At 47.9% G+C, this 17,652-nt stretch overlaps 1 protein-coding gene across 1 annotated transcript in view; it reads left to right on the top strand.

The window, feature by feature from the left end:
- The first annotated feature begins 926 nt into the window (after positions 1-926).
- Positions 927-17,652, top strand: part of KANK4 (KN motif and ankyrin repeat domains 4) — a 32,831-nt gene continuing 16,105 nt past the window's right edge. Inside the window, exons 1-6 of the mRNA XM_065889750.1 lie at positions 927-942; positions 7,256-9,163; positions 10,471-10,582; positions 13,562-13,780; positions 15,254-15,341; positions 17,425-17,644. Of these exons, the coding sequence (XP_065745822.1) occupies positions 927-942; positions 7,256-9,163; positions 10,471-10,582; positions 13,562-13,780; positions 15,254-15,341; positions 17,425-17,644 (2,563 nt within the window). The remainder of the gene's footprint in view (positions 943-7,255; positions 9,164-10,470; positions 10,583-13,561; positions 13,781-15,253; positions 15,342-17,424; positions 17,645-17,652) is intronic.

The raw sequence follows: 17,652 nt of genomic DNA, 5'->3' as shown, positions 1-17,652 counted from the left end.
TGTGTGGTCGAGCACATCGGAATTCCTAAAACGACTCCACTTCCACTGCTGAGGTGTCACAGATGATTTATTATTCCGATGTGTGTGGAGTTAAATCATAAAAACCAATTTCCTGGGTGATTTACTGGACTGGGGGCAGGATCCAGGTTGTTTACCATTTGAAGAAATAGTGCTGGAAAAGGATTCAAACTTTGGGGAGAATTTATGATCAAACCTCAAGGTACCCTAATTCAGAGTCAGGAGAGTACGCTGCTTGCATAGTTACTGACGTCTTCTGGCTCCCAGGTTTGAGCTCCCCCTTGTTCTGCCCCTGGTTAGAAATCACCCCAAACTATTAGGTCCTAGTCAGTCCTTCCAATTAGCTCATCTTTTTCTTGAATCTGATTGGGATGTCACAGATCACTTATAGGTACTCTGATTCCAGCTTTTCTAAAAACATGAATTATAATTCTTTTACCATGACGGGAAGTGAGTAGATTTCAGCTCTTGATATTTTGGAAAGGGCACCATGCTGCTTGTCGGAGCCCTGGGTCCAGTTCCTTCACGAATGTGCTGAGAGGCCTTGCACAGAACAATTAAGTTCTAAGCCTTAGTTTTCTCATCTGTCTAGTTGGACCAGAGGCTTCCTTTGGTGTCAACCACTGCTAACATTCCATGAAGACACACCCAAGATTATACTCTAGGAGTGTGTATAGGCTTTTAATTTCCCTCGTTGGAGAGCTACGAGCACATGGGCACCCTGGGAGAAAGGCAAGGAGGGGTGTTACTTTTTTTTTTTTTCTTGGTGCTATGTTCCCTTCATACTTATTCTAATTGTAATGAGACTCTCCACTTTTCCATCCTCTTTCTTTCAGAACACTCCAACAAATTATACAGGCTTATCGGAAGAAGAGTGCCCAAGAGACTGGTGGTCAGCATTCTCTAAGATGGAGAAGACAGACGGTAGGCAGGATCCCTTGTATTCCCTGTTCTACAGTGAGCACTTGGGTTGGAAAGCAGTTATTACCATAAATCCTGGAAATAGCTCAGGGGAGGCCTACGGGAGACCGTCCCCAAATAGGCGGTGCTGGGAAACCCAAACTGTGTGTTTCAGACATGAACAAGAGAAGGTAGTAGGGAATGAAAATGAAGGCTTATGTTTATATTGGAGTTGTGTAATTTTTGTAGTGTTTCTCATCCCTTCCAAGCACCAAGAAGGGAGCAGCATGATCTCACTCATTAAGCTCTTTCTAGAGATGAGGAGCTTGAGGTCTAAAAAGGAGGCACACGGGGCTTCCCTGGTGGCGCAATGGTTGAGAGTCCGCCTGTTGATGCAGGGGACGCGGGTTCGTGCCCCGGTCCGGGAAGATCCCACATGCCGCGGAGCAGCTGGGCCCGTGAGCCATGGCTGCTGAGCCTGCGCGTCCGGAGCCTGTGCTCCACAACGGGAGAGGCCACAACAGTGAGAGGCCCGCGTACCGCAAAAAAAAAAAAAAAAAAAAGAGGCACAATTTGGTAAAAGAGCTTATATTCATACCTGTGTGATTTTCCAAGGCATTTCACTTCTTTGAGCTTCACTTCCCTCCTATATCAGTTAGCTTTGCTGTGTAACAAATCACTCAAAAATGTATTGACTTAAAGATATTTATTATTTCTTAAAAGATTCTGTGGGTTGGCTAAGCCATTATTCTGGGCTGGGCCAGCTTGACTGATCTCTGCTGGACCTGTTCACATGTCTGTGGTCTTCTGGGTGACTTGTCCTGATGGTTTAGAATGGTTACACTCACATGTCTGGTGGTTGACTCCATGTCACCTAGGGCATTGGTGATGATTTGGCCATGTGTCTTTTGTTGCCCAGCAGGCTAGTTGGGGTTTGTTCACATGATGACAGAAGGGTTCCAAGCACAGCAAGGACAGACAAACTCCAATGTGCAAGCAACTTTCAAATCTCTGCATATGTCACATTTGCTGTTGACCAAGTCACAAGGCCAAGCCTAGGGTCATTGTGGGAGGGAAGTACATAAGGGTGGGTTATAATTGTGGCTATTTTTGCAAACAGTCTGCCACACCTCGTCTATAAGCAGGTATTAATACCTACTTCGCAGGATTGGTAAAGGATTAAATGAGATAATGCATGTAAGGATGTTGAGTAATAACTATCTAGCCCAACGAATGTCTCGACGAACGTTCCCCTTTCCCTCCCCAGGAAACTTGCCAAACATCATAGACTAGACTCCGATCCCCTGACTTCTAATGAAATGCTTTTTCCAGATTACCAAATGTCAGGAAACAGGCAAGTCTATATGGCCCTTCACTGGTACAGGACTCAAGGACTGGACAGCAGCTCCAGCCCTGCCTTATCCTTCTTTCCAAATGCAGTTACCATATATTTCAAAAGTCTGCCTCTCTCCCCAGGGAGCTGCCTTTTCAGCGCTTCCCTGGAAGTGGTCCCACAGAACACCAGCTAATTCCCTTAATGCCCCGGGGGCCTGTCATTCCTGCTTGCCTCATTTGTCCCCGCTCAGCATCCTTGGCACGGCTGCTTTCCACGTGATCACCCACAACTAGCTAAGAAAGGCACCCCTCCCTTCAAGCACACACATCTCACAAAATAAAGGCAGAGGAGGGAAAAGACAGCTTCCACTATCTTGGCCTTTTGAAGAGATTCATTTAATTCCCCTTCTTTCTGGTTGTATTTTTGGCCACTTTCTCTCTAGTTTCTGTTTTTCCCATTTCCTTCAGAAACTGAGTATAGGCTTTCGGACTTTTCCCCTCATGTTAAATGCCTCTGATGGGTTCCCTTACCTGCCCCCCACTTCACTTTTTCCCCCAGGGTAATGACTGTGGCCCCTTCCTTCTTCCCTTGTCTCCTTCTAATCCCTTTTCTCATGCCTACCTGTAAGTCTTAGGCTCATGACTGTGTTTGCAGGTCCTTTCCAAGGGTCTAGTGATCTGGGGTGCTTTCAGACCGAGACTCTGTAGGGAATTCTAGGTAGCTCTGAGCCTCATATACCCTACTTTTTTCTTCTCCCCTGACTTGTTTTTCCCAGTTTCTCCAGAATTATTTTCTTGGACTCTCACTCCCTCTTGATGCTGTAGTCCTAACACAGAGTTAAATATTCAAGAAAGAGCACATTCTCCGTGAATCTCCCCCTGCCCCGTTCAGAGCTAGCCTGTCCTCGTCTTTTGGCCCTTTTGTTGAGTACCTATGCCATGTTCTCTACTGCATCGGTGCTAATAATCACAACTCTGCGAGTTAGGTATTCTTATCACCACGTTACAAATGCAGAGACTGAGGCATAGGGAATTTAAATAATTTGCCCAGAATCACAAAGGCAGGAGGTAACAGAGGCAGGATTCAACTCCAGCCAGTTATGTGTTGCTTTGTCAGATCTGAAGTTCATTTTGAGCAGAGACAGTCCTCCTAATTAATTCTCACCCTGGCCCAATGCCTGGAATTCTGAGCTCCTGCATACCTATCACCAGGTAGAATTAAAAGGAGCAGAACTTAATGTGGGCATAGATCTCCCAGCATATCAGATCAAGCTCCCTCATTCAAGGTCCAGCATTCCTCTTGCACTGGGAGAAAGAGAAGGAATGCAGAACGGTGGGTGGCAGGCACAGCGGCACAATGTGTGTGTGTGTGTGTGTGTGTGTGTGTGTGTGAGAGAGAGAGAGAGAGAGAGGAGAGAGACCTCATAGTGTAGCTTAGGAAAGCACCTATTAAACCCATCATCCTGGATAACTGCTCAGTTTCACAGACTTCTTTGATTCACCTCAGTCTCCCTTGTGGAATATTTTCCCATGGAACCTGCTGTTCCTCATTTGATGCTATTATTGTATTTGTGCTCTGGACCTGCTCTCAGAGGCTGATGGGCAAATCAGTTCATTTCTACCGAATTGAGGCAATAGGCAGACAAATAATGCAGTCTCTCCTTTGGAGTGTTCTTTGCCTTCTGGGTCATAAATCTGCTCCCTATTTAACTTTAGACAAATACCTCCTCTCTGATTTGGCTTGTTCCTATAACCCAGGAGGCTGCTGAACTGGCCAGTAGGTCTAAGAGTATAGCCAAGTGCAGCTGGGAAACTAACAGAGAACAATTGCTGTCATTGAGACTACCAGTGTGCCTCTTTGGGAGAAAGCAGGTTTGTAAAAAATCATGTGGGTGAACGGGAACTTATTGGAGTTTTTTGGGTGCTGGAGGAGTGTTTACGCCTTATCTGCCTGGAGTCCAGGTATCTGCACAGAAGCTCTGGAACCCAACTTGGACCAACCCTGTGGATCTGCACCAATGTCTTGTTGTGTTCCCTGCTGAGGCTGTGACTTAACTCACCCACAGGCCCTGCAACTTTACTTAGTACTGAGGCTGGTAGGGTCGATTGTGTCAGTGTTCAAGGGTTCAGCCTTTATGTGTCTACTTGGCTTCTTTAGTTCTTTGGAGATAACTGTACTTCCCTAAGCACAGTTCCTGTGCCCCAAGCATGTAGCACTGGCCAGAAGGATAGATCAGACAGGCAAGTGGGAAGAGCTCAGTCCAAATATGTCATCACTCTTAGGGAAAAAGCAGCTCTATATGTGCCCCAGGTAACGCCATCATTTGCACCTCTTCTTGAACCTGCCCCTTCCTTCCATTCCCTTAGCTTCTTGAACCTGCCCCTTCCTTCCATTCCCTTAGCTTCTTTCACCTTGACCATGTCAGCAATCTCCCAACTGGTCTTCAGGCCTCTGGTTTGTTCTTCTTCTAATCCTCTGTAAGAATGCTCACTGTGAAATCACATTTGACCAAGTCACTCCCTTGTGTAAAACCCTTTGATGACTCTCACTGCCTAGAGAGTAAAGTCAAAGCTTGTTGGCATGCATACAAGTGGCTCCCTGATCTGGCTCTTGCTGACCTTTCCAATTTTGTCTTTTTCTACTCCTCACCCTTCTCTTCCACACTTTAAGTTCCAACCATATCAACTGTGTTTATAGAACCCTGAATTACTATGGATTGTCCCACCTTAATGCATTTGCCCATTCTCTGACATATATCTGATCTGTCCTGGCTATCTATTGCTCCATAACAAACCACACCAAAACTTAGTGGCTTAAAACAATCATGCATTATTAACACAAGTTCAGCTGAGTGGTTCTCATTTGGAGTCCCTCCTGTCATTGAAATAAGATGATGGCCGAGGCTGGAGTCATCTCAAGTTCTTTTATTTATGCCTGGCACCTGGGCTAGGATGTCTGGAACAGCTCAGGCTGGCGAGGCATCTCTCACCGTCTCTTCACATGACCTCTCTCTGGAGCTACTTGGGCTTCCTCACAGCATGGCAGTCTCAGGGAAGTTGGACTCCTTATATGGCATCTGGCTTCCCCCCGAGTGTGCACTCTAAGGGACGCAGGTAGAACTTAGAGGCTTCTTATGACCTAGTCTTGGCATTCTCTCAGTGTCATTTCTGCCATTTTCTTTTGGTCAAAGCAGTCACAGGCCAGCTGAGATTCAAAAGCATAGAGAAATGGACCCCACCTCTCAATATAAGATTCCCTTGCCTGTCTAGAGAAGGTGGGAATTGAAAATGGCCATCTTGGAGATAAACAGCTACAATGTCTTTCACCCTCTTGTGTTTTCCTGGCAAACTGCTATTTATTCATTTAACACCCAGTTATATGTCGCTCTTATGAAGTCATCCCTCTCCAACCAAGGCAGAATTAGCCTCTAAGTCCAAGAAAGTTTTTCTGAGAAACTAGGAAAATAAGTCAAGAAGGAACACTGGTCCTTGAGCATGTATCTGTTACCATCCTTGTCACACTGCATTGTACCTGTTGGTGTTTCTCCTACTTGACCATACTTTTTTTTTGAGGGCAGAGCTATACCTGATTCATCTCTGTGTCCTTAAGATCTATCTTAGCAACCAACAGAGGTGCTCAATAAATAGTGGTTGAGGTAAGTGAACTCCATTACTGCTATATTGTCATTTTTCCCCCAGGGCCTATTACTCTTGGAGTCAAGCAATCAGTCAGACACAAAGAATTTGAGGATCCCCTCCTATGTACCCAGCAAGTCAGCTTCCATCAGGGGCTTCAGTTCTCTGTAATTTGGACTTCCACAAAGATAATAACTGTAATATTGAGTGTGTATTAAATGTTCATCACGTGCTAGGCATTGTTCTAAGCACTTCATATGTATTAATCAGTCCTCACAATCTCATCTTACCTGTTATTATTGCTATCTTATGGATGATGAGACACAGGGAGGCTAAGTAATTTCCCCAAGGTCACAGAGCTGAAATATAGACCGGGCTCCTGGCTCTGTATTCTTGGCCTCTGTGCTCTCCACTAATGTCCTCTCCTGAACTCAGCATTTTCAGAGCATATTTGGCAGAATGTCACAGAGATAATAAAGGGTGTCACATTAGGAACATGAAAACAACAAAGATTATTTAACCTGAGGAAGGCGCTACTTGGAGACAAATCCCTATGGATACAAATAATCAAAGGACTGACTTGTTCTCAGCAGCCTTTGCTGGAGTCAAGATCAGTGGCGCCTTGGTGCGATGGAGAACTTTCTCATCGGGATATTCTCCTGATACTTTGGGCTGCTCTGAAAAATCACGGGTCCCACACCTCTTGGAGGAATGTTTGCCAATGTCCCTTTTGACATTGATTGTCCCATTTTCCTCCGCCACCTTTTTTTCCAGTTTGTGAAAAAGGTGGTCTTTCCTTACCTGGCATGAGTTTTTGAGGGTGAAACTTGTTTGTTAAGCACTACGCAGTTTTCCAGTGGAAAAGAGCATAGGCTGTGCATGATTGTGGGTGCCCGTTCTGAGCTTCATGTACCTAGAGGCTCAGCCATCAGAGGAAGCTTAAATAATGCAGGAGGCACGGCTCCTTGATATCTCTGGATTTAGCAAGATTTACTAGGACCTATTTCAATAATGCAAGGTCCTTTTTTAATATTGAGACAATCGTGTATCTCATCCTTTGTAAATGTCCATATTCATAATTACCAATTAGTACCCTGATTTGGCAAATTCCTGGCCACAGTGGTAACTGAAATGCCATACTGCAAATTGGAAACTATTCCCTCTACATATTTCCTTGGAGACATTGGCTAAGTCCACATTGATTTAATAACAGGATTTCTCAGCCCAGCCAAAAGACGGTGAGCATCTCAGCATAATTCAGAGGCTGGAACATTTAGGAGAACGCTTATGCGAGAGATATTAGGTCTCACCGCCTGTCTTTCTCATTAACGCTGTGCTTCTTTTTGACATGTCTTATCTCTCCCAGCCAAAGACCAGTCCTCTCAGGGGGATGAAGAGAAAGACCCTCCAAAGAGCCACCCCTACTCCGTGGAGACCCCATATGGCTTCCATTTAGACCTGGACTTCCTCAAGTATGTGGATGACATCGAGAAGGGAAACACCATCAAAAGGATTCCTATCCACAGACGGGCCAAGCAGGCCAAGTTTAGCACTTTGCCCCGAAACTTCAGCCTTCCCGACAGCGGCGCTCGCCCCCATGCTGCTCTTTCCCACCCGAACTGGCCCCCAGTGGTGCCAAGTAAGGTGTCGTTCGGGACAGAGGCGCGAGCCCAGCCACTGCTGCTCGGTGATCATCCCCAAGCCGCCGGCGGGAGCGAGGCGAGCTACCACCGGAAGGCCCTGCTGACGGAGACCGCCAGACAGCTGGAGGCTGAGGTCACCTCCGGGAGTGGACGGCCCCAGCTCTTGAGAGCATCCAGCATGCCGGCCACGCTGCTGCAGAACAGGGCCTCAGAGGACCCAAGCGTAAACTCAGGGCCCCCTACCCCGCCCGCCCTCCCCCCACTTCAGGGCGAAGGCGGTGTCTGTGATGGCGCCTTTGGCCCTGCGGAAGGGTTTGCAGGTTTTTCCAACTCCACCCAGCGAGCAGCGGCCCAACTAGAAGTCGGAGAGTCTGGAGACCTGGTGCCAGGAATACCGGAGCTGATCCTGAAGGAGCCTGAGCCTCCAGAGGGTGAAGAAGAAGCTGCAAGTCACCTCCCTTTCTCAAGTCCTCCTTTCTCATCACTTGTAGTTCTAGAGGATGCAGAAGACCAACAGGAAAGCAGACAAGCCGAGGTGGCGGTCACGACCCCCGGCTCCCCAACACCAAGCCCCCCACCTCTGCCATCACCCGTCCCTGAGAATGAGCTCCCCCTAGAAGAAATCGAGCTCAACATCATCGAGATCCCACCGCCGCCACCTGTAGAAGTAGACGTGAGAAGCATCGGCATCCGGGTCACGGAGGAAAGCCTGGGCCTTATCTCCGTGGATCCTGGCAGCATCTCCAGCCTGAAGCAGCAGCTCTCGGGCCTTGAGGGCGAGTTGTCTGGAAGAACTGAGGAACTAGCCCAAGTCAGAGCTGCCCTCCAGCGGCAGGAGGAGGAAATCAAGGCTAGGGGGCAGAGGATTCGAGAGCTAGAGAGCACTGTAGCTCAGCTGACAGAAAAGCTTAGCCACGAGAACGCCAAAGATGCTCAGGGCCAGACTGATGCCATGGTCAACACTGACCCTCTGCACGGACTCTTGACCAGGGAGTCGTGTGACAAGAGCATTGGGGTCAACCTTATGGGCAGCACAAGATCTGAAAGCTGGGGGGCCTGGGGAAAGGGGAATGGCGTCCTGTGGAGGCAGGAGAGTCACAAATGGGGGGATCGGAGCCCAGCAGAATTTGTGTCACCATCCCAGCTGTCACTGCCACAGGGATCCAAGATGGTCCTCACCCCCTCTTTACATAGCTGCCTCTCCACTGAGCTCAGGATCGAAGAAGGACGCTCTGACCAGGAGGGAGGCCATCAGGTGGGAGCCGAGGGTCCAGTCAGGGGAGCAAGAGGCTCTCCAAGGAGCAGCGAGAGAAAGCCTCCCCCAGCAGGGAGGAAGGAGGCCGGTTCAGAGCTCCCGGGGAAGGAGCGCCCAGGAAGGCCACCGAGCTCGCCCACCACCGATGCCACTCTCGGGCAGTACGTTAAGAAGATCCAGGAGCTCCTGCAGGAGCAGTGGAGCTGCCTGGAGCATGGGTACCCGGAGCTGGCCCGTGCCATCAAGCAGCCCGCCTCTAAGCTCAGCAGCATCCAGAGCCAGCTACAGAGCTCCCTCAACCTGCTGCTGTCCGCCTACTCGGCCCATGCTCCACCCCAGAAGGAGCCCCCGGGCCCCTCTTCCTCCCCGCCGACGGGTAAATACTGGTGCCTGCGACGGGAAACCATTGCTCCTTGACGAGTCAAAGGGGAAAAGGGTTTTAATTGCATGCATATGTTTTTTTTAAAAGGTTTAAGCACATCCAGGAACCCGGTGGAATAAAAACTGATCTCTGCAACAGTGGAGGCTTGGAACCTCTGCTCTCGTCCTTGCTCTAACGTTGGGACTGACTGCAGGGCCACCACATACAGCCGTTCACATAGCACAGGGCACAAAATGCCAGAGGGTGAACGGGAGCTGAAACCCAGCCCACACTTGCCAAGCCTGCAGCACTGTGTGTCTGCCCAGAGAGGTGCCTCTTTCTCATTTGCATTGTCTAGGGTGAAGAAAGGCCCTGGCTGTGGGTGCTGTAAACCTCTGCCTCTCTTAATTGTTTCTTGGGCTCTTGGATTCCTGTGGTCCTGCCCAGTTCTTGCACATTAAGAGGTTTTTTGTAGCCTTGTTTTGGAGGATCATTATATTGAGAGCTGAGTTATTTGACTGAATTATTTTCTCTCTCTCTCTCTCTCCCTCTGTGTCTGTGTGTGTGTGTGAGAGAGAGAGAGAGAGAGAGAGAAGTTGGGCGATACTCACACGTGGAAGTCGACCCTTTGGCGGAGCGGCTCTTCCTCCTATAACAGATCACACACTCTGGAGTTAAGTGGAACCATATTTTGCTTTGCTCAATGGGCAGCAGCGTGCGAGTCTGCTTCCTGCCGCAGCTCACAAATTGGCTGTTTTCTCGTTATTTCGGTGCTAGTTTTAGTCTTACTCATCGTGAATTGCCTCCTGTAACTTTGAGCCCAGCAAAGCCCAGCAAAAGAAGACTCGTGCTCTCGCTCGTGTGTTTTTCGTGGCTACCCCACATCACAAGTGTCATCTGGCTTGTGAGTCAGGAAGGACTGCTGGGGTGCCCTCGAGCAGAAGTGGGTGCTGGACCAGGGGTCGGGATGCCCAAGTTCTACTCCTGCTCTGCCATTCCCTGAGCACACCTGAGCCTCAGATTTCCCCAGACTGAGATAGGGACAACAGTGGCACTCACACCACATGGTTCAAGGATGCTCCAATAACTCTACTCTGTAATCCACACGTAGAGGGTTTGTGAACCGGAACAATTTGGCTGGCATTGACCAGAAGGTTGGGGCACCTCAGAGACCCTCAGTATATTTGATTTAAATTATCTAGTTCCCTTTCTGCCCCTTCACACACCTTCAGCCTGTGTGCCCTCAAAGCAAGAGTCCCAGTTCTGCTGCATTCTGGGGCATCCCCAAGATCATGCTAACCTGTGATGTTGTGTCTGCCTAGAGATCTCCCCGTCGACCAGCCTTAAATCCATAATGAAAAAGAAAGACTATGGCTTCCGTGCAGGAGGTAATGGGACCAAAAAGAACCTTCAGTTTGTTGGGGTTAACGGTGGGTAAGCATCGCTCGTGAAGCCCAGCCTACCCTCCACACTACCTCTCCTGCTGTTGTCCCAAGCACTCTCTTTTCCTAGGGGAAGCATCTGGTTTTCATTCTTCTTCAAGGGAATTAATCTCAAACGGCCCTTTAAAACTCCCTCTCGGGTTTGCATGTGTTTGGCTTCTTGCCAGCTGTGGTAGTCTGTTGGATCCTGTGCTTTTAATATGTCTTGGCTTTGGTGTTCCCTGGGGCCAGAATTCTGGTGCCTTCTGCTAGTTTGGGGGACACATGAGCCCTTTAAGGAAGACGTTTAATCTGAACCGTAACACTGAACCTAGGACAAATTCGTAATTTGTAGAACTTCAGATTTCATCCTTTTAATTTTTTCCTTCCTTTAACTAACTTTCGGCAAACCAGACCAACTTTTTTAGGATGAAGGAAAATGATCAATGTCTATTGACTCAGAACGTGAACCAGACCTTATATAGTGTAGAGAGTAAATCACTGGATTTAGAATATTTTCTAAATCAGCCATTCAACAGACATTTATTAAGTACTGATGATGTGTTTGGTGGTAGGGTTAAAAAAGTCAAATAAATCATTGTCCCTGCCTTTAACTCACAGTTTGGGCATGGGCAGAGATAAGACAGAAGTAAAGGGAGAATGCTGACAGGATGAGATGAGCTCTAGTAGAGAAAGAAGTGGAGGATGGTGGGAAAGCCCAAAGCAGGGGCACCAGGCCCAGCCAGGGGTGAGCCCAGGAGGCTGCCAGGAACAGGTCGGAACCCCTGCTAATTTGGGTGAGACCAGAAGGAAGACACTCAATTCAGACAAGGGTGACGTCACTACTGTGGCAGGTTCTGTGAGGGAAATGTCAGAAAGATTGAAATGGGATGTCATAGGAAGGTTGCTGTTCTCGCGTCTGCTGACGCCAGACACTGTGGCCAGAGGAGAAACCATTTTTTTCTGAGCTTTCCCCAGTTAGTGTACAGAAAGCAGAATCAGACTAACCTCAAAGTCTAAAGCAGGTCCCGTCTCTCCCCTGCTTAAATACTTGCAAAAGTGCCAGGTTTGTTTTTTGTTTTTTTAATATTTATTTATTTATTTATCGGCTGTGTCGGGTCTTAGTTGCGGCACGGGCTCTTCCTTGCGCTATGCAGGCTCTAGAGCGCCTGGGCTGTGTAGTTGCGGCACACGGGCTCAGTTGCCCCATGGCACGTGGATTCTTAGTTCCCCAATGAGGGATCGAACTGGCATCCCCTGGATTGCAAGATGGATTCTTAACCACTGGACCACCAGGGAAGTCCCCAAAAGTGCCAGCTTTGTACCAAAACCTGGAGGTCCATCTCGTGACTACAGCCGGCCTCATCCCCCATCACTGGCTCCGGGCTTTCTTCCCTTAAACATGCTCAGTCAGGCTGATCTTGGGGCCTTTGCATTTGCTGTTTCCTCCACTTAAAGTTCTCTCCCAGATATCCCTCAGTATCTGTCGATCTGGTGCAGTGGTTCTCAACCTTGACTACACCTTGGAAACCCTGGGGGAGCCTTAAAAATACTGACGCCTGGCTCCCCCTCCTGGAAGACTCCGGTTTAATTAGTCTCGGGCGCAGTACAGGTATTGGGAACTTTAAACACCCTCAGGTGATTCTAACATGCGGCCAACGTTAAAAACTTCTGCTCTAATTAAAGTAGCCCCTCCTCCCATCACGCTATCCCATGGCCCGTTATTAGTTTACTCATTGCTCTTATCATTATCTGAATATATTGTTTGCGTGTTTATTTTCTGCCTTTCCCTACTTAGAGTTTAAGCTCAGTTACGATAGGGACTTTGGTTATAACATTTAGAACAGTGCCTGGCACATAGTAGGTATTCAATAAATGTCTGTTGAATGAACTTCCAGGTGGAGCTTTTTGAAGCAGTTCTAAGATAAGAACTGTTTGGTAAACTTAATATGTCCCGTTTTCTTAATCACAAAAGCAAAATGTGCCAAGCCCAGTAGAGGAAGAAATATCTGGGGTTTGAACAAGACAGAATGTGAGCATACCAGGGAGCAGTCTGGGTTTGCAAATCCAGTGAGCACAGGGCCTTTACATAGGGACCACCATTCAGATAAAGGGCATGAGGGGGTTCAGTAGAAGCTGTGGCCATTGGTATCCCCTGGTCTCTGTGGCAGTGCCAGTAGGCCAAGAACCCGAAATCTTCATCTTAACTGGAGCATCCTCCATTGGAGGTCTCCTGTTGACCATCAGCAGAGGGATCAATACATCTTCCAGAACTTTCCTCTCTGGTCTCTGGTCTTTCACCTCAATAGAGTTGCGTATAACTGAACATAAGGATCATTGCTGGGGAGGGAAGGCCAGTCAAGTGGCCCACGCCCTCACTTTTGCTGTTTTAAGCTGTGGTTGAAACAGCAACTGAGAAAGGCAGGTGCTAGGTTCAAGTATCCCAACTGTTCACGTGTCCCATGGAACCCTGCCAGGAGTGAACACAGATGGTTCCTCCCTTGTCAGGTGAAAGCTGGGATAGAACAGGGCAGCCAAAGGGAGGCTTCACAGTCACCCAGAGATGGGAAGATTTGTTAGACAATTCAGAGAGCTCAGGGTGGGGGACGTTTGCCTAGATCTGGGTCCCTCTCAGGACAGGACATTAGGGGTTCCAGAATGGAAAGCTTTCATGAGAGCCTTGGATACCTGGATCATCTGAATGCATCGACCAATTAGGCCATGGGCTGTTTGTGTGTTTGTTGCAAAGAGCTTAGTTAATTACCCTTTTCCTCAAATGGCCTCCAGCGTTAAAGGTACAGAGCTCTTAAAAGTATGTTCCTCTGACAGTAGGTTTCCTGGGAGTCCCCTTGCCCAGCACTGCAAGTGTAGAGAATGGAGGATGAGGTTAGCAAGCACGGAAGTGTTATTTAAAGCCCACCAAGTTCTCATTAGTGTTGACATGAGCGTCAGGCAGGAAGCACGGAACTAGTGACCTTGTCTCCTTTCCCAGCTATGAGACCACCTCGAGTGAGGAGACCAGCAGTGAGGACACCTCCCCAGAAGATTTGTCTGACAGCGAGGCCGGGAAGAAATGTGATGGCCCAGAATCTAGGCGGGGCAAGGATGCCCACCTCAGCTACAAGGCGGGGCAGGGCATCCCCGAGGGCACTCGTGACACAGACCAGCAAAGCAGGCCTGGGGAAGAGCTTCCCCATCCCAAGGCTGAGAGGTGAGTCAGATGGGGACAGATGGGGCACTTGATCCTCTGAGAAAGAGCAAGGGCATTTATTCACCCTTTCATCTGGTCGCTTGTTAATTCATTTGTCTATCCATTCACCAATATTTATTGAGTTTCCAATCTATGCCAGGTACAGTGCATTGGTTAAACTAAACAGACCTAACTTCTGCCTTCATGGGATATACTGTCATAGACAAAGCTCTGCATATGAAGCTAACATGGCCTTAGCACTGAAAATGTGAAGGACTCTACAGGTATTCTCTTGATGTAATCCTTCTAACAATCTGTAAGGTAGAAATTATTATAAGCCCCACTTTACAGATGTGGAAACAGAGGCTTCGAGAAGTCAGTGATGCAGCTAGCAGAGATGGTGTTTCAACGCACGTCTTTTGTGATTCTCCCACCTGTTTTTCTGCCTCTCCCTTTGGCCATACTGACATAACCCTGTTTTTGAAAGTGATGAGAGGTCACATGGCATGATGAAGAGAGTACTGACTTTGGGGTTGGACACACTTGGATTCAAATCCTACGTCTGCCACGGTGTGTTTTAGCTGCGTTCGCCTCAGTTTCTTCATCTGTAAAATGCGGATAGTAGCAACCCGATAGATTTGATCTGAGGACTGGATGAGAAAAAGTAGGTAAAAAAGTATGCAAAATGCCTCCTGCAGTGCCTGCCACATAGTAGGCTCTTGATAAATGAGAGAAATGAGAATAACAAGTACCATTCATTATCGTTACCATCATCCCCAGCCTGGTTGCTGAAGGAATGATGAGCAGTGAATGGCAGCTGATCGTCCAGCAGTGCCGCAGGGCTGCTCCGGAATAGCAGCGCTGTAAGGACTCGATGAGAGTGGAGCTTCTCCGTGACCGATGCCATTGACTCCCAACCTAGGCCTCTCAGTGCTGCGTCTGCCCTTATACTAGCACAGGAGGAGTGCGTATCATTGAGAGCGCACCAGCTTAATCGATTTTCATTTTATTGACTCAATTAGCACTTACTGTATCCTTCATGGAAGAGTAACTGGAAGAACTTTGCTGCTATGCATTGAGTCCTTTGGATTTGTCAAGTCACTCAGGCAGAAAATGTTGGCTCCAAAGTCGGAAAGATAACTCTCCCTTTCTCAGCGTGTCAGGAATGGCATTTGGGCCCGTGGCCCCCAAAATGCTTTGGTGGTCTGCTCCTGCCCCCCGAAAACAGCAGGATCCAAAGGGCAATGCGCTTAACTCACCCTTCAGAAGAACTCAGAAGCCAAGCCCCCTCGTCAGGAGGCTGTGTTCACCTAGTATTTCTGAGGAATGCCCCTGACCCTGGGAAGTTGCCCAGTTTGGGTGTTTGAGTCGCTGAGAGGTAAAAGATGAGAGTGAAAGTCAAGGTAGGGGATTTTTTTTTTTATCAACATGGAGACTGTTTTATATATATATATATATATATACACATACATACATATATATTTTTTTCTTTAGATATAAACCCTCAGAGGAATTCCTTAATGCATGCCGGGCATTGAGCCAACATCTGCCAGAAACCTGGACGACCACTGACCAGCTCTTGGTACTGTGATTTTTCATCATCATTTAAAGATTTCTATACTGTTTAAGTTTCACCTGGGTGACTTGGGTGCCGTGCCTGAGGTAGCGGTGTGGGTGTGCACGGGTCCCTGTCCGCTGGCTGTTCTCTCATTTGCCCAAACTCTGCTACCCAAGGTGATGGATTGTGCTGAGAAAGTGGAACCCATGCATGTGCACAGGAACCAGGCCTGCGGCTCGGAGGCATTTACCAAGTGTTATTAGGCGTCCCAACCTGAATGTGTCATAGAACTTTTGTGGCTTAGGCTCAAAATTGCCTTGCAGTTTGAGAGAACCGTGAGTAGAGTGGAAAAGAGCGGGTGGAATGGGAACCGTGGTTCTATTCCCAGGACCGCTAGATAGCGGTGAGATATTGGGTGAGTCAGTTCAATGCTCAGGGCCGTGATTTCCTCATTAATAAAAGGAAGGTGGTGGACCGCATGTCTCCACTACCCTCAAGCCCTGGCATTTCATTCTGTAGTCTTTACTGTTTTTCTTGAAGTGCATCTATGGGTCAAGAGACCAAAAGCAAGAAAATACATCTGTTTGTTCTTTAACACCACCATGGACCATGGAGATTTAAACATGTAAGGATTAGTTTCTGCTGGAATCAAGAGGGACTGGTACAGACACATTTTCCCAAGTCGTGAGAGCAACTGATAAGACCCAACGTGTAACAGCTTGTAAGCATTTTTAAAGCCCATTTTGTTCTCCTTTGCGGAAGAGACTTAGGAGTAAAAACGGTTGATTAGCCCATTTTCATGAGTATTTTATCTTCGCTGATTTGGCAGATAACTTGTTCCCAGATTGTTAAAGAACCAAGAGGTGAGGTGGGTGTTGATTAAAGCTCCTGCTTCTTATTCTTAGATGAATTACAGAGCTAAGTTATTTCTTGGATCTTCATTTAAAATCTACCACTATGTTCCTTAACATTAGGAACTTTTTCCAGATTCTCCTGAAGATTCCACGGGTAAAGGAGATATTCTGATACATAAGAAGTGTTTCAGCCACAAAAGGTTCCGCTGTTTCTGCCTAGAAGATCAATCAGAGGACATACAAACCTGACATCACACCCACTTTAGGATCAAAGCACAGGACACCCCCTCTCCACCTTAGAGACAAAGTTGGTTGTGCAAGGACCTCTGTAGAGCATGGGAAGTTAGGGACCCAGCCATTTTTTCACTGCCATTTTATAGACCAGACAGGAAAGATTCAAAAGGGTTATAGGACTTCCAAGGTCGCACAGCTGAGCCAGGACTTATGCCTGGCCCCTAGGGTGTAGTGACTCCTAATTCAGTGCCCTTTCCAGAATGAATATGAAATCATCTCTAATAGTCACAGCCTCATCGTTTCTCCTCCCCCTTAGAAAAATAATGCAGTCAGGTTCCATTTTAAACACTTAGGTCATGTCACATGCAGAGCTGGTGTCATTTGCGTTCATGGTTATAAAGGAGCTGAATACTGCAGATGGCGCGGTCCTGCCATGGGTTGTTACACCATCTTCTCTGAAGGTCCTCGCAAAACTTAAAAGCCAAAAATAATTCAAGCACATCTGTTTGGGTTTTACTTCAAGCATAAATTGGGCATGTTGTTTGTCTTAGCTTTCAGTGTGCATTTTTCCCATTAGTAAAATGTTGTGACTTTCCAGCTATGCCTGTTAAAAACATGCACGTGCCCTGGTGGAGTCTGGGCTAGGGTCACATAGGCTGGTGTAGACGCGTGAAAGAGGGGGTCATGGTTATCCTGTGCATAGGGAGGATGTGATCGAAACGTACAGTAGACTCAAACTGTCCCCGAGTAATGAGCTGTGTTATTGGCTATTGTGTTGCTGTCCCAATCCTCCTGTCTACCTCATACAGGGGACCGATCCCACGGGTTCAAAGTGTGCTGCTGCATGGGGACCCCACTAGCTCTGAGCCCCCTAGGAGTAAATCACATGGAGATTTGGAGGGAGCTGAGGGGATAGAAGTGGAAGCATCCTAAGCGGACCTTTCCTAGTGGAAATTAACACCCCAGCTGGAGCACCCAGGCGGGTAACCTCCTGGACCTGGAATCTGTTGATCTTTCAGAAGCAGAGCTTAAATGCCATCAGTCAAGAGTGGTTCCGGGTCTCCAGCCGGAAGTCATCCAGCCCTGCTGTGGTGGCCGCCTACCTCCGCGGGGTCCAGCCTCACTCCCCACACTTGCTAAAGCTGCTTGTCAACCTGGCTGATGGCAATGGCAACACAGCTCTTCACTACAGCGTATCCCACTCCAGCTTCTCCATCGTGAGGCTGCTGCTGGAAACAGGTCAGAAA

The sequence above is a fragment of the Phocoena phocoena genome, chromosome 1, assembly GCF_963924675.1.
Source record: "Phocoena phocoena chromosome 1, mPhoPho1.1, whole genome shotgun sequence".
NCBI classification, from domain to species: Eukaryota; Metazoa; Chordata; class Mammalia; order Artiodactyla; family Phocoenidae; genus Phocoena; species Phocoena phocoena.
Note: the sequence above shows the minus strand (reverse complement) of the source record. Positions and strands in the feature narration are given on the sequence as shown.